Here is a 21115-nt window from a genome sequence, read left to right on the forward strand (position 1 = left end):
TGTTCCACCATGTTAGTGAAATGTTGCCTCCTGCTAACACGTTGCGTATCAGGTGGTGGTGCAGTTAGCTGTGGCGTGTTGACAAAACTTTTCCACATCTCTGCCATGCTAACCCTGCCTTTAGAGGAGCTGGCCGTGACACAGCTGCCTTGGCGACCTCTTGCTCCTCCTCTGCCTTGGCCTTGGGCTTCCACTTGTTCCCCTGTGACATTTGGGAATGCTCTCAGTAGCGCGTCTACCAACGTGCGCTTGTACTCGCGCATCTTCCTATCACGCTCCAGTGCAGGAAGTAAGGTGGGCACATTGTCTTTGTACCGTGGATCCAGCAGGGTGGCAACCCAGTAGTCCGCACACGTTAAAATGTGGGCAACTCTGCTGTCGCTGCGCAGGCACTGCAGCATGTAGTCGCTCATGTGTGCCAGGCTGCCCAGGGGTAAGGACAAGCTGTCCTCTGTGGGAGGCGTATCGTCATCTTCCTGCCTTTCCCCCCAGCCACGCACCAGTGATGGGCCCGAGCTGCGTTGGGTGCCACCCCGCTGTGACCATGCTTCATCCTCATCCTCCTCCACCACCTCCTCATCCTCGTCCTCCAGTAGTGGGCCCTGGCAGGCCACATTTGTACCTGGCCTCTGCTGTTGCAAAAAACCTCCCTCTGAGTCACTTCGAAGAGACTGGCCTGAAAGTGCTAAAAATAACCCCTCTTCCTCCTCCTCCTCCTCCTCCTCCTCCTCCTGGGCCACCTCCTCTTCCATCATCGCCCTAAGTGTTTTCTCAAGGAGACATAGAAGTGGTATTGTAACGCTGATAACGGCGTCATCGCCACTGGCCATGTTGGTGGAGTACTCGAAACAGCGTAACAGGGCACACAGGTCTCGCATGGAGGCCCAGTCATTGGTGGTGAAGTGGTGCTGTTCCGTAGTGCGACTGACCCGTGCGTGCTGCAGCTGAAACGCCACTATGGCCTGCTGCTGCTCGCACAGTCTGTCCAGCATGTGCAAGGTGGAGTTCCACCTGGTGGGCACATCGCATATGAGGCGGTGAGCGGGAAGGCCGAAGTTACGCTGTAGCGCAGACAGGCGAGCAGCAGCAGGATGTGAACGCCGGAAGCGTGAACAGACGGCATGCACTTTATGCAGCAGCTCTGACATGTCGAGGTAGTTGTGAATGAACTTCTGCACCACCAAATTCAGCACATGCGCCAAGCAAGGGATGTGCGTCAAACCGGCTAGTCCCAGAGCTGCAACGAGATTTCGCCCATTATCGCACACAACCAGGCCGGGCTTGAGGCTCACCGGCAGCAACCACTCGTCGGTCTGTTGTTCAATACCCCACCACAACTCCTGTTCGGTGTGGGGCCTGTCCCCCAAACATATGAGTTTCAGAATGGCCTGCTGACGTTTTCCCCGGGCTGTGCTGAAGTTGGTGGTGAAGGTGTGTGGCTGACTGGATGAGCAGGTGGAAGAAGAGGAGGAGGAAGCCGAGTAGGAGGAGGTGGCAACAGGAGGCAAAGAATGTTGCCCTGCGATCCTTGGCGGCGGAAGGACGAGCGTCAAACAGCTCTCCGCCTGGGGCCCAGCTGCCACTACATTTACTCAGTGTGCAGTTAGGGAGATATAACATCCCTGGCCGTGCTTACTGGTCCACCTATCTGTGGTTAGGTGGACCTTGCCACAGATGGCGTTGCGCAGTGCACACTTGATTTTATCGGATACTTGGTTGTGCAGGGAAGGCACGGCTCTCTTGGAGAAGTAGTGCCGGCTGGGAACAACATACTGTGGGACAGCAAGCGACATGAGCTGTTTGAAGCTGTCTGTGTCCACCAGCCTAAATGACAGCATTTCATAGGCCAGTAGTTTAGAAATGCTGGCATTCAGGGCCAGGGATCGAGGGTGGCTAGGTGGGAATTTATGCTTTCTCTCAAATGTTTGTGAGATGGAGAGCTGAACGCTGCCGTGTGACATGGTTGAGATGCTTGGTGACAGAGGTGGTGGTGTTGGTGGTACATCCCCTGTTTGCTGGGCGGCAGGTGCCAACGTTCCTCCAGAGGCGGAGGAAGAGGCCGAGGCGGCAGCAGCAGAAGAGGCCGAGGCGGCAGCAGCAGAAGAGGTAGCAGGGGGAGCCTGAGTGACTTCCTTGGTTTTAAGGTGTTTACTCCACTGCAGTTCATGCTTTGCATGCAGGTGCCTGGTCATGCAGGTTGTGCTAAGGTTCAGAACGTTAATGCCTCGCTTCAGGCTCTGATGGCATAGTGTGCAAACTACTCGGGTCTTGTCGTCAGCACATTGTTTGAAGAAGTGCCATGCCAGGGAACTCCTTGAAGCTGCCTTTGGGGTGCTCGGTCCCAGATGGAGGCGGTCAGTAGCAGGCGGAGTCTCTTGGCGGCGGGTGTTCTGCTTTTGCCCACTGCTCCCTCTTTTGCTACGCTGTTGGCTCGGTCTCACCACTGCCTCTTCCTCCGAACTGTGAAAGTCAGTGGCACGACCTTCATTCCATGTGGGGTCTAGGACCTCATCGTCCCCTGCATCGTCTTCCACCCAGTCTTGATCCCTGACCTCCTGTTCAGTCTGCACACTGCAGAAAGACACAGCAGTTGGCACCTGTGTTTCGTCATCATCAGAGACATGCTGAGGTGGTATTCCCATGTCCTCATCATCAGGAAACATAAGTGGTTGTGCGTCAGTGCATTCTATGTCTTCCACCGCTGGGGAAGGGCTGGATGGATGCCCTTGGGAAACCCTGCCAGCGGAGTATTCAAACAGCATAAGAGACTGCTGCATAACTTGAGGCTCAGACAGTTTCCCTGGTATGCATGGGGGTGATGTGACAGACTGATGGGCTTGGTTTTCAGGCGCCATCTGTGCGCTTTCTGCAGAAGACTGGGTGGGAGATAATGTGAACGTGCTGGATTCACTGTCGGCCACCCAATTGACTAATGCCTGTACCTGCTCAGGCCTTACCATCCTTAGAACGGCATTGGGCCCCACCAAATATCGCTGTAAATTATGGCGGCTACTGGGACCTGAGGTAGTTGGTACACTAGGACGTGTGGCTGTGGCAGAACGGCCACGTCCTCTCCCAGCACCAGAGGGTCCACTAACACCACCACGACCATGTCCGCGTCCGCGTCCTTTACTAGATGTTTTCCTCATTGTTATCGTTCACCACAACAACAAAAATATTATTTGGCCCAATCTATTGAATTCAAATTCAGGCTTTTTTTTACAGACATCTAACACTATCTGGCTATCTATTTAGGTACCGTATTACACTAATACAGGCACAGCAGTAACGACAGATTTAGCTGAATATAAATTTGAGGCCTAGTATTTAGGCGCTGGGTGACAGGTATACGTTTACTGACAGAATTAGACTTGGAAATGCACAGTAGCGTGTGTGTGAAGTTATTCAGAATGACCCTATGTGCACCTTGAATCTGATATACCCTTTTAGGGATAAATTTAAAGTAGGCCTGATACAGCAGAAACCACTAAATTAGGAAATTGCTAAATTGGGAATTGTATTTCAACCCAGAACAAAAAATGTGCTTTGACGGACACTAAATAACTTGCCCAGCCACAACAGTACAGCAGTAACGACAGATTTAGCAGGATATAAATTTGAGGCCTAGTATTTAGGCGCTGGGTGACAGGTATACGTTTACTGACAGAATTAGACTGGGATATGGCCAAAAAATAACCACACTATTGATGGTTAAATGCACTTGGTGTGACAGCTTGACCAACCACACTACTGAGGGTTAAATGCACTTGGTGACAGGCGCAGCTTGCCCCTGATTTAGTATATGGCCAAAAAATAACCAGACTATTGCTGGTTAAATGCACTTGGTGTGACAGCTTGACCAACCACACTACTGAGGGTTAAATGCACTTGGTGACAGGCGCAGCATGCCCCTGATGTAGTATATGGCCAAAAAATAAACAGACTATTGCTGGTTAAATGCACTTGGTGTGACAGCTTGACCCTGATGTAGGCTTTAGCCAAAAAACAACCACACCATTGAGGGTTAAATGCACTTGGTCGCAGCTTGTGCTGGCACAACACAAGACAAGACAAAATGGCCGCCAATCACCCCAGAAAAAAGTGACTGAAAAACGCTCTGGGCAGCCTAAAAACAGTGAGCAATTCAATAGCAGCAGTTCAATCATCCACAGCTGCAGATCGATCAATTAATGGAGTCTTTTGGAGGAGTTAATCACTGCCTAATCTCGCCCTACTGTCGCTGCTGCAACCTCTCCCTACGCTAATCAGAGCAGAGTGACGGGCGGCGCTATGTGACTCCAGCTTAAATAGAGGCTGGGTCACATGGTGCTCTGGCCAATCACAGCCATGCCAATAGTAGGCATGGCTGTGACGGCCTCTTGGGGCAAGTAGTATGACGCTTGTTGATTGGCTGCTTTGCAGCCTTTCAAAAAGTGCCAAGAAAGCGACAAACACCGAACCCGAACCCGGACTTTTACGAAAATGTCCGGGTTCGGGTCCGTGTCACGGACACCCCAAAATTCGGTACGAACCCGAACTATACAGTTCGGGTTCGCTCATCCCTACTCGCTACATGTGTGATTCGATTCCATATCAAATGATTGAATGAACAGGACATCTATCTACCCACTGTGAGGAAATCATAATCGACCACGAGGGATCAGAGACAACTTATATCATTAAATACTATCGATATTCATTGTGATCTATATGTGGATTGGAATTGTATACAACAAAGGCACCACAATACATATGTCAATTGGAACTTTGCACAGCAGAAACACCACCATATTTTAAGGCGATTTCTTGATATTTTTGACATTTTTGCTATCAACCAAAGATAGACATTTGTCATTTTAATTTAATTTTTACTTTTATATTGTCTTATATTGTATATTATAGTTTTTTGAAGATTTTTATTCGTGACAATAAATCAATCCAATTATTTTAATACATGTGTGGCCAAATTCAGAGTGCCCCCCCACCCAGTTTAATATATATCTTCAGTTTCACTCTACCACAGGGGGTGCTAAGGGGTGTGCACCTATCCATCAGGAGGACTGATGAGATACTAATACTTTGTCTTTTGAGCTCTAAACCTAATTTTTCCTACAAACACAACGAGTGAAGTTTAGACCAAAAAGTTCTACTTTGGTCTCATCTGACCACATGACTTTCTCCCATGCCTCCTCTGGATCATCCAGATCGTCATGGGCAAACTTCAGACAGGCCTGGACATGTGATGACTTGAGCAGGAGAACCTTCCGTGCAATACATGATCTGAAACCATGACGGCGTAGTGTTCTACCGACAGTGACCTTTGAAACTGTGGTCCCAGCACTCGTCATGTCATTGACCAGCTCCTCCCTTGTACCGTACTTATGGGCTGATTCCTCACCTTTCTTATCATCAGTGATACCCCACGAGGTGAGATCTTGCATGGAGCCCCAGTCCGAGGGAGACTGACAGTCGTCTTTAGCCTCTTCTATTTTCTTGCCCCGAAGCCCTTTCCAGCCTTGTGGAGGTCCACAATTTTGGTCCACAGCTCTTTGGTCTTGCGCATGGTATTAGTTGGGGTCTGACTGACTGTGGGGTAGACAGGTGTATTTAAAGAGCTCAGACATGGGGGTGGTCGGAGCCTTGCCACGCTGCTGAATGGGCGCACGAGCTTGAGCTCCTCCAGCATTCTGGCTCATTTGCCCTATATAAGCTAACAATTTGCCTGATTATGGGGAAACCTGGCAGAGAAAAGAACAGAGGAAGCTCAGAGTCTACCCCACTGCACTCCAAACAACCTGAGATGGAGAAGTTTCTTCGGAAAACGCAGAGGATTGTCGCGCAGAAAGGCCCCAATATGGCGGCGTCTGTTGCACATGACTCCGATGCAGGAGAACTTTCAGATGCAGGCAGCGGCTCCGATATATCGGACAGGAGGCTCAGAGACCCGCCTCTCTCAGGACCTGTCTGACATCAAGGACGACATGAAGCACTTGGGGCAGAGAGTGGTCGCACTAGAAGCCACGCAAGAGGCCATCATGACCTACGAAGGTAAAGCGTCGGAGGTGCTGGCGTCTCATAAGGCCTTACTAAACTATGCCTTCCTGAAGCTGGAAGACCAGGAGAACCGTAGCCGCCGCCGCAACATCCGCATTCGCGTCCTACCTGAGTCGATTACAGCGGAGGCCTTACCGACAGTGGCGCGCAAATTATTCTCCATGATGCTTGATCCTGACAGAGCGGCGGGAATCGTGGTGGAGCGCATACACAGGGCGTTGCGCCCTAAGCCTAAACCGCAAGAACCGCCACGTGATGTGATCTGTGGCCTATTGAGCTACGTTGATACCGCAGCCCTGCTGAAAAGACAACGAGAGATGGAGGTACTGGAGTACGAGAACACCCCGATCCAGATGTTCCAGGATCTCGCGCCATCTACTTTGGCCAAACGGCGCCTATTCAAGCCTCTCCTGGATGTCCTGAGGAAAACATCGGCCATGTTCCGATGGTTGTACCCTTTTGGGCTGGCGATCTCCAGGAATGGTAAGCTACTTACCGTACGCTCACCAGCAGACCTTGACTCTGTCTGGAGGTCCCTGGATGTCCCTCCGGTGGAAATCCCCTCATGGCTGTCGGCTGACCAAGATGGCTCCCTGCCCATACCACCTCGTGTGACCGCCTGGCAGACGGCGTCCGCGGGCAAGCCGGATCGTTCGGGACGCAGCAGGATGGACAGGGCCCTCACCTGACTTGAACTGTGGTGACATCGGCTGTGCTCGTAAGCATAACTCGCTGCTATTTTACTTCTCCAAACTTGGAGATGACTGTCTCTCATCCTCAGGTTATACGGGTTATTAGAGGCGAACTTGGCCTTTCCACATTTTTCACTTTTTATTTCCCCGGCCTCTCTCTTATTTGGGCTTAATGTTTTCATATGCTGTTTAACCAGAACTGTGACGTCTCACTGTTATTAATGGACGCTACCTCTAGGACGACGAACTCTGTTCCTTATTCGCAGGGCGATGTCCGGACGGATACTGGTGCTGGACGTATTTTTTGTTTTTGGTCTCTTTCGTTATAGACCATAAGTGCTTTACTTGCCCCCTCGCCAGTCCAACCCTGTCTTGGCTGGTGATAAGTAAAGTACTAATCCCTCCTCGGATGGGTACTTTGTCCAAGCTGATCACTTGTCAGTTTGACATGTTTAATGTTCTCTCCCCTATTTTTTGTTTTGTGTTCTCCTCTCCTCCTTCCCCCCTCCTGCTCATATCAATTGTGTGCTTTTCCATGCTTCTGTGGGTGTCCTATGCTTTTATTCACCTGACTGTATGCAGAAATGTCTTCTATAGTAGTCGCCTCACTAAATGCACATGGGCTGAACGAGCCATGCAAAAGGTCTCAAACACTATCTCTCCTCTTGAAGGATAAAGTCTCAGTGGCTTTTCTGCAAGAGACCCATTTCAGAACGGGCAAAATTCCCAACTTTCCCCCTAAGAAATTTGTCCAGTGGTTTCACAGTACTCATGACTCTGCCAGTAGGGGGGTTAGTATAGCTGTGCATAAATGCCTCCCCTTTAAGCACGCAGCTACTTCAGCAGACCCTGAGGGTAGGTACATTTTTGTAAAGGGTGTACTAGGTGATTCCCCAGTGACTTTTGCAAATTTATACGCTCCTAATAAAGGCCAAGTACCATGGCTCGTTCAGACCCTTGCTTTATTATCCTTCTTCTCAGATGGTTTATTAGTTTTAGGGGGCGACTTTAACGTTGCCCTGGAGCCAGCGGTGGACACCTTGGCGGGCAGACCTTCTGTGTCTTATAAGCTCTTGAAAAGGCTAAAAATCTCCCTGAGAAAACTTAAAGTCTTGGATGTTTGGCGGACCTTGAACCTCAATGGCCGAGATTATACATTCTACTCGCATGCTAAGCTGTCTTTTCACAGACTGGACTATCTGTTTCTGTCTGATTCGCATATACGTAATGTCTCTGGAGCCCGGATAGGTAACATCACATTATCCGACCATGCCCCTGTTATTGTTCACTTCTCCTTGTCCGGTCCTCAGAGGAAAGAGCGCTTATGGCGTCTCAATGATACTTTGATTTTAGACCCTAAACACGCTTGAGTTTTTTGCGCTTAATGACACCCCAGACTCCCCTCCTTCCCCTTCCATACTATGGGAATCCCACAAAGTGGTCCTGAGGGGGGAACTTATCGCTTTGGGGGCTTTTGTGAAAAAGCAAAGGACACAAGCTTTGGAAGCCTTACTGGCGACCATAGCTCGCCTGGAATCCTCCCACAAGGAATCACAGGCTATAAGCACCCTAGCAGAGCTAACTGAAGCCAGAACACGCTTAAAAAATGTATTAAATGTAACTTCTGCAAAGTTGGTCCTGCGCTCCCGATTCAAGGCCTATGCCCATTGGGATAGAGGAAACAGACTGATGTCGGCAATTGCCAAGAAGCAGTTTTCTGACTCCTTTGTTTCCTCCATTAAGGACTCCAAGGGTAAAATGCATAAGTCCACCCCTGATGTCGCCAAGGCATTTTGCGCCTTTTATGAGGCTTTATATAATTTACCCCCTCCTAATGAGACTACCCCCGGGGATCTCTCTGAAGCCACAGACAAATTTTTGTAGACCCTGAACCTCCCTTCCATATCCTCATCCAAAGCTTCCCTTCTGACTAGGCCCATCTCAGATTCAGAGGTTCGTAAGGTTCTCATGTCTATCCCGTCGGGTAAAAGCCCCGGGCCCGACGGATTTTCCATTGCGTATTATAAATCCTTTCAGGATGTTTTAATCCCACGTTTCAAGAATTTGTGCAACTACCTTCTGACTGGGGCTCCCTTGCTCCTCACTCCTTATTGGCGCACATTACTGTCCTCCATAAGGAAAACAAGGACCCGACCTGCTGCAGTAACTACAGGCCGATATCTCTGCTTAATAATGATGTGAAGTGGTGGGCAAAGGTCTTGGCTACCAGGCTTCAGGATGTTCTCCCTGACATTGTACATGAGGAACAAGTAGGTTTTGTCCATGGCAGACAGGGGTCTGAAAACACGGTGCGGCTTCTCCATCTTGTAAATTGGGCCAAGAGATCCTCTAAGCCTTTGGTCTTGGTGAGTACGGATGCAGAGAAGGCCTTCGACAGGGTCAGCTGGCTCTTTATGTTGCGGACCCTGTCGAAGTTTGGCCTCCCAGACCAGTTTATTAGTGCCATTAATACCCTATATTCGGACCTCTCTGCCATGGTCATAGTCAATGGAGCATTATCCCCACCATTTCACATCACCAATGGGACGAGGCAGGGGTGTCCCCTCTCTACTGCACTATTCATATTAGTGATGGAGACCCTTTTGTGTAAAATTAGAGCAGACCCGGTCATTAGAGGCCTTCAGATTGGCCCCTATACTCATGTTACTGCAGCATTCGCGGATGACCTTTTAGTCATGACCTCCAACCCTGCAGAGGCCTTGCCCAAATTGTAGAATATATTCGAGGATTTTGGATTTGTATCCAATTTTAAAATAAATTATGGGAAATCCATGGCACTTAATATCTCTTGCCCCCAAACTGTGGTCAATAATCTTAAACGTACCACCCCATTTACCTGGGCCTCCAGAGACATTACGTTCTTGGGGACGCATGTTTCGGCTAATGTCCAAGACCTAGCCTCCCTTAACTATGTGCCGCTCTTGCAAAATGTCCGCACCCATATACAGAACCTGAAACTCCCGTTTGTTTCATGGATTGGAAGAAAGAATTACCTTAAAACTTTTATCCTCCCCAAATTTCTATATTTGCTGCAAGCCCTCCCTATTTGGCTACCAAATTCATACTTCACAGAAGTCCGCCGAGTGTTCACGCGCTTCCTCTGGAATGGCAAATCGCCGCGCATTGCCTATTCTGTCCTCACAAGAGACAGGAGGTTCGGAGGCTTTGGGATGCCAGATGTAAAGTTATATTACACTGCTGTTCAGTTATGTAGATGTGTGGCTACTCTATCCCGCCAATCTAGCTCCCTTTGCTCACGTCTTGAGTCTGTACTGCTCACCAACCAAGACCAGCTTACTTTATGGGGTGTCAGGCCCTTCTCAGCCAATCATTACGCCTCCTCCCCGGTCTGGAAGGGAATGCTAGTAGAATGGTCCAAAATGGTCCAATCCCAGCTGTTTAGCTTTCCTAATCACTGTATGCCTCTCAAATTATTGCAAAGCTATATTCACCCTTCTGTGTCAAACCCCTCTGGGATTTGGTCTAGGCTAGACTTAACCCTGAAATCTCCGTAGCATGCTGGAGGTGTGGCATAGAAACTGGTTCATTGTCACATATCTGGTGGCTCTGCCATAAGATCCAGCCATTTTGGAAGCTGATAGAATCCATGATCAATAGTGTATGCAAAACCAAGATCGTCTTGGATGCCAAACTTATCCTATTATGGTGCACTAATAGCACCCTAACTCCCGCCAAGAATAACCTCCCAACGATGTTAATTACAGCAGCTAAATTACTGGTCCCCTTTTTATGGAAAACTGATTCCCCTCCGTCTCTCAATATGTGGACGGACAAGGTGGATCAACTCTACCGCTTTGAGGAACTAGCGCACTGGGAGACTAACTCACGCCACTGCTTCCTAAAGCTATGGTCCCCGTGGAAGTTACATAGGAATTTTGCATGATAGAGCAGGAATCCTCCCTTTCCTGGTTTTCTACCCCTACCTCCCCGATTGTTTCCCCCCTATACCCTTTCTTTTCCTTTTGATGTATATCTCTGATGAAGATGACAATCGCTTGTATTGTTTACACATGATATGTGCACTGGATGACTATTTTGACTCTTAATGTTACTGTACTGATGTCATGTGTGGGCGTGTGACCTTGATTTTTACCTCAATAAATAGAAATATGGTTAAGAGCTCAGACATGTTACATTAATGAGTGGGTAGAGGTGCAATTTTTAACCACTTTAACCCCGCTAACTAAAACCTCCTTAATGACCAGGCCACTTTTTACACTTCTGCACTACACTACTTTCACCGTTTATTGCTCGGTCATGCAACTTACCACCCAAATGAATTTTACCTCCTTTTCTTCTCACTAATAGAGCTTTCATTTGGTGGTATTTCATTGCTGCTGACATTTTAACTTTTTTTGTTATTAATCGAAATGTAACGATTTTTTTGCAAAAAAATGACATTTTTCACTTTCAGCTGTAAAATTTTGCAAAAAAAACGACATCCATATATAAATTTTACAAATAAAAAATTCTAGGAACTTGCCATGCCCCTCACGGAATAACTTGGGGTGTCTTCTTTCCAAGATGGGGTCACTTGTGGTGTAGTTATACTGCCCTGGCAATTTAGGGGCCCAAATGTGTGAGAAGTACTTTGCAATCAAAATGTGTAAAAAATGGCCTGCGATATCCGAAAGGTGCACTTTGGAATATGTGCCCCTTTGCCCACCTTGGCTGCAAAAAAGTGTCACACATCTGGTATCGCCGTACTCAGGAGAAGTTGGGGAATGTGTTTTGGGGTGTCATTTTACATATACCCATGCTGGGTGAGAGAAATATCTTGGCAAAAGACAACTTTTCCCATTTTTTTATACAAAGTTGGCATTTGACCAAGATATGTATCTCACCCAGCATGGGTATATGTAAAATGACACCCCAAAACACATTCCCCAGCTTCTCCTGAGTACGGTGATACCAGATGTGTGACACTTTTTTGCAGCCTAGATGCGCAAAGGTGCCCAAATTCCTTTTAGGAGGGCATTTTTAGACATTTGGATCCCAGACTTCTTCTCACGCTTTAGGGCCCCTAAAAAGCCAGGGCAATATAAATACCCCACATGTGACCCCACTTTGGAAAGAAGACACCCCAAGGTATTCAATGAGGGGCCTGGCAAGTTCATAGAATTTAATTTTTTTGCATAAGTTAGCGGAAATATATATATATTTTTTTTTATCACAAAGTCTCACTTTCCGCTAACTGAGGACAAAAATGTAAATCCTTCATGGACTCAATATGCCCCTCAGCGAATACCTTGGGGTGTCTTCTTTCCAAAATGGGGTCAGTTATGGGGTGTTTGTACTGCCCTGGCATTTGAGGGTCTCCACAATCATTACATGTATGGCCAGCATTAGGAGTTTCTGCTAGTCTCCTTATATTGAGCATACAGGTAATGAGATTTTTTTTTCCGTTCAGCCTCTGGGCTGAAAGAAAAAAATGAACGGCACAGATTTCTTCATTCGCATCGATCAATGTGGATGAAAAAATCTCTTCCAAAAAAAAAAAAAAAAGGAGGGGAAAGGCATCTGCCAGGACATAGGAGCTCCGCCCAACATCTATACCCACTTAGCTCGTATGCCCTGGCAAACCAGATTTCTCCATTCACATCAATCGATGTGGATGAATAAATCATTGCCGGGATTATTTATATTTTTTTTATATACAAAGTGTTTGCCAAAGCATATGAACACCGCCACCTCCTCAGCTCGTATGCCTCGGCAAACGTATCTTTTACTGCAGAGGAGAAATCTCGTCTTGCAGCGCCGCATACACCGACTTGCGTGTAATCTGACAGCAGCGCAATGCTTCTGTCAGAATGCACATCAGTGCTGCAGCTAGTCGATCAGTTGGTCCACCTGGAAGGTAAAAAAAAAAACAAAAAAAAACAGGCCGCAACGCAATAATTTGATTAACTTTGGAACAGAATATATAAACTTTAACTTTTTGAACTAAACATTAACCTTTTTGCTTACTGGTGTTTTTTATTTTTTTATTTATTTTTTACCTTTATAGAACAAACCTCTCCTTCCCCATGGGTCAAAGATGTGGCGAAGTGCGTTATGCACTTTGTCCCAGGTGAAAGGAGAGGTTTGCAGCAGCTGTATGTGAATGGGCCCTAATAGCCCTGTGTGCCTGTCCTGGTGAGATGTGATCCCTATGCTAGGTGTACCTGTGTGTGGTACTTCCGGAAACACTCTCCAAAGCATAGGGCAGGGTGATCAGGACAGTCAGGACAGAAATAGCGGGTGTCACGCCTTATTCCACTCCTGCTACAGACACGACATCTTTTTCGGGTGACGGTTGGGTTGAGGTACCAGGAACGTGTAGACGGCTAACTACACTGGTGGATGGGGCCACGGAACTTCCTGGGTACAGGAGGTTCTCGATGATCTCTTCCTGAAATTTGAGGAAGGATCCAGTTCTCCCAGCCTTACTGTAGAGAACAAAACTATTATACAGAGCCAATTGAATTAGGTATACAGACACCTTCTTATACCAGCGTCTGGTTCTGCGGGAAACTAAATACGGAGACAACATCTGGTCATTGAAGTCCACCCCTCCCATGTGAAGGTTATAGTCGTGGACTGAGAGGGGCTTTTCAATGACACGGGTTGCTCGCTCAATTTGTATTGTCGTGTCTGCGTGAATGGAGGAGAGCATGTAAACGTCACGATTGTCTCTCCATTTCACCGCGAGCAGTTCTTCGTTACACAATGCGGCCCTCTGCCCCCTTGCAAGACGGGTGGTAACGAGCCGTTGGGGGAAGCCCGCGCGACTAGTTCGTGCGGTGCCACAGGCGCCAATCCGTTCTAGAAACAAATGCCTAAAGAGGGCCACACTTGTGTAGAAATTGTCCACATAAAGATGGTACCCCTTGCCGAATAAGGGTGACACCAAGTCCCAGACTGTCTTCCCACTGCTCCCCAGGTAGTCAGGGCAACCGACCGGCTCCAGGGTCTGATCTTTTCCCTCATAGATCCGAAATTTGTGGGTATAGCCTGTGGCCCAGAGCTTATACAATTTGACCCCATACCGGGCGCGCTTGCTTGGGATGTATTGTTTGAAGCCAAGGCGCCCGGTAAAATGTATCAGGGACTCGTCTACACAGATGTTTTGCTCTGGGGTATACAAATCTGCAAATTTCAGGTTGAAATGGTCTATGAGGGGCCGAATTTTGTGGAGCCGGTCAAAAGCAGGGTGGCCTCTGGGACGGGAGGCGGTGTTGTCGCTAAAGTGCAGGAAGCGCAGGATGGCCTCAAAACGTGCCCTGGACATAGTAGCAGAGAACATGGGCATGTGATGAATTGGGTTCGTGGACCAATATGACCGCAAGTCATGCTTTTTAGTTAGACCCATGTTGAGGAGAAGGCCCAGAAAAGTTTTAATTTCGGAAACTTGGACTGGTTTCCATCGGAAAGGCTGGGCATAATAGCTTCCCGGGTTGGCGGTTATAAATTGTGCGGCATATCTGTTTGTTTCGGCCACAACTAAGTCCAAGAGCTCCGCAGTCAAGAACAGCTAAAAAAATCCCAGGGCCGAACCGATCTGAGCTGTCTCAACCCGAACTCCAGGCTGGGCAGTGAAAGGGGGAACTACAGGTGCGGCTGAAGTTGGGGACTGCCAATCAGGGTTTGCCAGCACCTCTGGGATTCTAGGGGCTCTACGGGCCCGTCTTTGCGGTGGCTGCGACGGGGTCACTACTGCTCGTGCCACCGTACCAGCTTCAACTGCCCTTCTGGTGCTCGCCACGTCACCAGGTTGTACGGCAGTGTTGGTACTAGGTCCAGGGAGGGCTGCGCTGCTGGTGTATGCCTCACCACGTAATCCGACAGCGCCAGCCCCACTCTGCTGCTCTTGAAGCGGATCCTGCGCAACCTGTGGTCTAGCGACACGGGGCCGGGTACGCCTGGTGCTATCAGGGACCTCAGCCTTCTCGTCCGAACTTTGGGTCAGAGAGCCACTGCTTTCTACAGGTTCGTATTCTGACCCGCTAGATTCGTCAGATGAGGGTTCCCATTCCTCATCCGACTGGGTCAGACGCCTGTAGGCCTCTTCAGAAGAATACCCCCTGTTTGACATTTGGGCAACAAAATTTAGGGGTATTCCCTGAGACTACCCAAGAAAAAAAAGCAAGCCTGTCTTACAAAGGGGAGGCTAGCGAAGTACCGGAGGCCGCTGCGGTTGATAAAAAATATCAAAACTGATTTTTTTTATCGCCGCAGCGCTTGTAAAGTGAATGTGCAGTGATAAAAAAATATATTTTTTTGTCACTGCGGTGGGGCGGGTGTGGGCGAACGCACGTGTGGGCGACCGATCAGGCCTGATCGGGCAAACACAGCGTTTTGGGTGGAGAGTGAACTAAAGTGACACTAATACTATTATAGATCTGACCGTGATCAGTTTTGATCACTTCCAGATACTATAAAAGTACAAATGCTGATTAGCGATACGCTAATCAGCGAATCAGTGACTGCGGTGCGGTGGGCTGGGCGCTAACCGATCCCTAAACTACCTAACCAAGGGGCCTAAACTATACCTAAAACCTAACGGTCAATACCAGTGAAAAAAAAAAGTTACAGTTTGCACTGATCACTTTTTTCCTTTCACTAGTGATTGACAGGGGCGATCAAAGGGGTGATCAACATAGAATGTGTCGGCAGATAAGAACCATTTGGCCCATCCAGTCTGCCCAATATCAAAGGGTTAATTGGGGTGCAGGGGGTGATCTGGGGCTAAGAGTGTAGTGTTGGTGTACTCACTGTGTAGCCTGCTTCTCTGTTGGATCCAACCGACGAAAAGGACCAGCAGAGGAGCAGGCCAGCCATATAACAGATCATATTTACTAATATGATCTGTTATCTGGCACTTGATTGTTTTATTTTTAAATCATCAGCTTGCCAGCCGCGATCATTGGCTGGCAAGCTGATGACGCGACCCCCCTTGACGAAATGCCGGCCCGAACTGCGCATGCGCGGGCCGGCAAAGCGCGTCATCGTATATGCGTCACTCTGCGCAGCGCTGCCGCCTCCGGACCGCACATCTGCGTTAGGCGGTCCGGAGGTGGTTAAAGGCACAGTAACAGGTCTTTGAGATCCAGAATTCTTGCTGTTTCTCAGGTGTTCAAATGCTTATGTGCAGCAGTGCAAGACAAATAAATTCTTTAAAAATCATACAATGTGATTTCGCGATTTATTTTTCTTATTTTTTCATTCTGTTGGGAATGCAACTACAATGTGAATTTCAGACCCCCCCCCCATGATTACTAAGTGGGAGAACTTGCAAAATCGCAGGTTGTTCAAATACTTCTGTTCCTCACTGTATATCCCTATAGGCAAATATCTATCCAGCCACATGATTGGCTGATAGGCTGTCTGCAAAGCCCACAAGCCAGGGTTTCTCCCAGAGTCATGTGATCTGTCTTCCCCATCCTCCACGCTCTATTTCTCTTGCATTTTAACAATAAAATGGCAATCACTGTTTTGGAAATGACTCAAAAGAAAATTGCTTAAACTGCGGTTTTGTTTGGCTGAAGCATTTTTGTGAAAAAAACTTCTATGGAGAATTATAAAAAATATGGATTCCTCTATATGATATTCATATTAAACACCTGGAGGAATGGAAACTAGCAAAATGGCCCCTTCCAAAATATGACTGATCTACCCGACATACAGATGTAGCCAATGTTATCTTGACTGGCTTAACGCGTTAATGAAACAAAATGACATTACAGTGATCTTGTTACAGTGACCCTCCCGGCATGCCCGGAGCCAGGATAATGTTGGCTACATCTGAACGCATCTTTCTCTTGCAATAGATCTCACAATGAATGTTGTCTGATCGGTGCTAATGCCCATCTTGTAGATTTGTACTTTCATGTGAAACTGTCCCTACTCACCAGTCTGGTTGGAGATTTCGCCTTCTGCACAGGGGGCACAGTAGTAGCAGCATTTCTGTTTTCCTTCCAGTAGGACTTTCCAGTATCCATGGAGGCAACTCTCACTACAGATGGAGCGCGGTGTCTGGAAAAGTCATATACACATATACATATACGTAGTTAATGCTTGACTTTTGAGACATAAAGGTGCTCTCCCTTTTTTAAGTGTTCTTGCATGGCAAGACAACTTACTGTTATGTCACATATATATTCTTATTATTATAGCCAAATTTACCACCCTAACTCCTCCCACAGGTTTTACACTACATAGACAGTAATATACCGAAACGTGCAGATTGTTCCCGATTGGTGTGCTATTACTGTAGTGTCCCACTAGGTAAAGGTGGGCACTGCACAGGTTAATGTGATTATTTGCATTGAATGTCATGTGCATGTTTTTCGCTGTATTATCTGGGTGTCAGGCCTGTCAGGGTGTAGTTTAGCCTCCCGGACGTTAGAGGGAGCTGGAGAGCCCTAGTTATATATAGGAAGGCCCAGACAGGAAAGCAAGAATCTAATACCTGAGGAAGATAGTAACCAAGGATTTAAGCCACCCTTTAGGCATCCGGGCCTTGGGAGATAAAGCCAGAGCAGGAGTTCTAGAAAGGACAGTGTACATTGATTCTGAGGAAAGGTACAACCTGCTGCTGAGTGCTTGTGAATTTACCCTCTGCGTATCTTGCATAACTCATACCTGCCGTTTTGTGAATAAGCCTACTTGTGGAACTGTGATTGAAAGACTGTGTGACCACCTGCTGTACAAAGTTGAACTGTTCAGTAAAAGTAACGTTTGGTTCACCATTTTACCTGTGTACCTACATCATTCAACTATCAACCGGCGTGCCACCGTCCAAAGGCACTGGCGTCACAAATCCAACAGGGACCTTGCCCCAGGCACTCAAAATACCTGTAACATCCAGGGCACCTCATCCACCATCAAGCCTGGTCCCTATATACAGAGTGTGCCCCAGAGGAGCCGTGTCTACCTCTCCTTCACTGACACGCGCCTGCCCAGGGTTCTCCAAATATAGTGAGTAACCCTCGAGTGCCCATAACCGTGACCTCACTTCGCTATACCCTGCAGGTCTGGCGTGTTGCATAAATTGGCGTCACGAACAGGATTCCGAATATTCCTGCGCCATTGCGGATTTAAAAACTGTGTGCTGTAAATTGTCTTGAAGTGACAAGCCCTAATTGTTTATTGCAAATTGCTGGGCCAAAGTGAACTGTGACAATTGCGGTGTGAAGATTTTGTTATCTGGACTGTTTGCTGCCGATTTAAGTCACCACTTGCTGTCAGTGAATAGACAGCCATATTGCCCACTTAACCTGATCGGATTACAAGCGCGCCTCGTGGAGCTGTTTGGCGCGAAAAAGAGGACTTTGGCGCGAAAAGAATCAGGTGAAGCCATCGCCCAGCCAACGAGGAAGAAGAACCCCGCCTACCTGAGTCCCGGAGCTACGAGAGGCCGCGCCAACCTGCTGACGCGGTACGCAGGACGTCCGACACCCGTAGCTGCGCATCTCGCGAGACTTGGAGCGAGCACCACCGGAGTAAGTACCGACTTCAAAAACTTTTGCCGGCTTCTCCGCTTACCTTACCGGGAGCTTCCCGACCCCTGCCAGGGCACCAGAGGGACCCCCGCTAGTCACCAACGAGTCTGGAAAAAAAAAGTTAAAGTTACTGCCATTGCCGCTCCGGTCCGCTCCGCTACATTTAAAGGGCCATACCCACCTAGCAACGCCATGTCCGCAGTCGAGGAAATCGCACAGGCAGCCCCAGTCGTGCCTGCTGAAGTACCCGCAGCCGACTCTGGGGCCCCTGCCGCCGCGGCACCGCCAAGCCTGATGCCGCTAACCATGCCGTACTATTTCGGGGCCCCCTGGTTCCCACGTTATTCAGGGGAAGCCCACAAGTTAAAAGACTTCAGGGAACAGATACTGGCCTTGTTCCAGCTTTATCCCATAAATGCTGAGCAGCAAATGGAGATCCTCTTAGCTCAGTTAGAAGGGGCCGCCCGCAGGGAAGTAATGTCATGGCCCCGTTCTGAGAAAAATAGCCTGGAACAGATCTTTGAACGTTTGGGCACCACATTTGAAGCCAGAGCGGTGTCAGAAGTTAAAATGCGTTTCTTCAGCAGAAAGCAGCAGCCTGGAGAGTCGCTCCGTGATTTTGCCCTGTCCTTACAGGAGATGCTGAGAGCTGTAGTCCAAGTGGATCCTAAAGAAGCTGAGGACCAGGACCGGACTCTTAGAGAGCAATTCATTGCAGGCATAAGTACTGAACATTTAAAGGGCCAGCTACGGATGTTGTCAGCTCAACACCCTCACTGTACGTTCTTGGATTTTAAAGAATTGGCCATCAGCATACTAGGCCAGAACCCTGCTCCAGGGCCAGCAACCTTCCTTGAACCCCAGGCTTGTCAGCCAAAGACTGTTAATGTGGAGTCTACAGGAGTCGGTCAAGCCACCCAAGCTCCAGTCACGGATGTAGTGGCAGCACTAATGGAGCAAGTGAATTATCTTACTCTAAGTCTAGAGAAGGTGTGCAAAAAGATAGAGGAGTGGGAGAGACCATTGTTACTAGAAGATGAAGGTCCTTTTCCTCCCAGGCTCCCACCTGCATATGGAGATGTATATCCAAAAGAGCCTGATGGGCGACCGAAGTAGAAAACAGCCTGTCTGCCATCACTGCAAGAAATATGGACATACTGAATCAATGTGCTGGCAGTTAAACGAGTAACCCCTGAGGCAGAGGACCGCCCCTCGGGAGGTAGAACAGTAGGTCCAAAGGATCCAAAATAGATGCCTAAGTATGTAGGATCCCGTCCGAAAATTAATATATGTATCAACGGGATACCCTTTGAGGCCCTGTTGGACACTGGGTCACAGGTCACCACTATTCAACGGCCTGCCTTCGACAAGTTCTGGGATCCAAGTCTCCTCACCCAGCCACCAGAGTCCTGGCTAGATATCATCGCTAGCAACGGTAAGCCAGTGAAAGTGCATGGGTATTGGGAACCTACTCTTCAGGTGGGAGAAGCCACCCTGCCACAGCAAGGCGTGATTGTGGTACAAGCCGGAGGTAAAGGAGGACACCCTGTGATTTTAGGGACTAATGTTCTTAAAAATTGTTACTCCGAAGTGCTTGAAGCATTGAATCAAACCATATCATCCGCCTCACCTGCTTCCAGAAGAGTTATTCAGAAAACTATTAGTGTGCTTTGCGCTCAACAAAGGTTCGCCAACAAGAAAGGAGAAATTTGCACTGTCCGGATCCGGGATAACCGGCCGGTGATTTTGCCTCCAAATTCCCAGATCATCCTGTGGTGCCATGCTGTATTAGGGATCCAGGGCCAGGACTATCAAGCCCTAGTGGAGCCTATTCCTATTAAGGACCATCCTTTCGTACGGACAGCCAAGAGCATGGTGACCGTGTCTCAAGGTAAAGTGCCTGTTCGTTTAATCAACTTTGGTGATCATCCCGTTACTCTCTTTAAACACTACCCCGTTGCTCAGCTTTTCCAGGTGTCTTTCCAGGATGTGATCCGTCTGCCTGCCGCGGAGGCGTTCCAGACCGCGCAGAATAGCAGCACCCCAACGGCATCCTGGTGGGAAGAACTACATGTGGGGGACGAATCCACCCCAAAGGAGCAAATAGAGGGAGTCCTGAAGCTGCTGAAGGAGCACCACCAGGCTTTCAGCAAACACTCCACAGACTATGGAGAGGTCAGTGTAATCCAACACACCATACCCACTGGCTCTCATCCTCCTATTAAGGAGAGGCACAGACCCATACCACCTACTACCTATCAGTCTGTGAAAGAGATGATACAAGAGATGAAAGACTCTAATATAATCCGGGACAGTCATAGTCCCTGGGCTGCGCCCCTAGTACTTGTTCGGAAAAAAGACGGCAGCATAAGGTTCTGCGTGGATTACAGGAAAATTAATCAAATCACCCACAAAGATGCATATCCATTGCCACGCATTGAGGAGTCCTTGACTGCCCTGGGGTCATCAGCCTATTTCTCCACCTTGGACTTAACCAGTGGGTACTGGCAGGTACCCATGGCCCCAGAAGATCGAGAAAAGACTGCTTTCACTACACCTATGGGCCTGTTTGAATTCAATGATATGCCATTTGGACTGTGTAATGCTCCAGGAACGTTCCAGAGGCTGATGGAACGTTGTTTAGGCCATAGGAATTTTGAGACGGTACTATTATACTTGGATGACGTCATTATATACTTCAAGACGTATGAGGACCATCTAAAGCACCTGGGTGAGGTGTTTCAAGTTCTTACTAAATATGGCCTCAAAATCAAGCCATCCAAGTGCCACCTGCTGAAACCAGCCGTCAAATATCTCGGGCACGTTGTCAGTGCCGAAGGAGTA

General features: G+C 48.3%; 1 protein-coding gene across 1 annotated transcript in view; it reads right to left on the bottom strand.

Moving 5' to 3' along the window:
• Positions 1–17402, bottom strand: part of LOC122924260 (vomeronasal type-2 receptor 26-like) — a 35645-nt gene extending 18243 nt beyond the window's left edge. The window contains exons 1-2 of the mRNA XM_044275196.1: positions 17385–17402; positions 16679–16802 (exon numbers count right to left, since the gene is read on the bottom strand). Coding sequence (XP_044131131.1) covers positions 16679–16802; positions 17385–17402 — 142 coding nt within the window. The remainder of the gene's footprint in view (positions 1–16678; positions 16803–17384) is intronic.
• Between the last annotated feature and the right edge of the window lie 3713 nt (positions 17403–21115).

The sequence above is a fragment of the Bufo gargarizans genome, unplaced genomic scaffold, assembly GCF_014858855.1.
Source record: "Bufo gargarizans isolate SCDJY-AF-19 unplaced genomic scaffold, ASM1485885v1 original_scaffold_961_pilon, whole genome shotgun sequence".
NCBI lineage: Eukaryota > Metazoa > Chordata > Amphibia > Anura > Bufonidae > Bufo > Bufo gargarizans.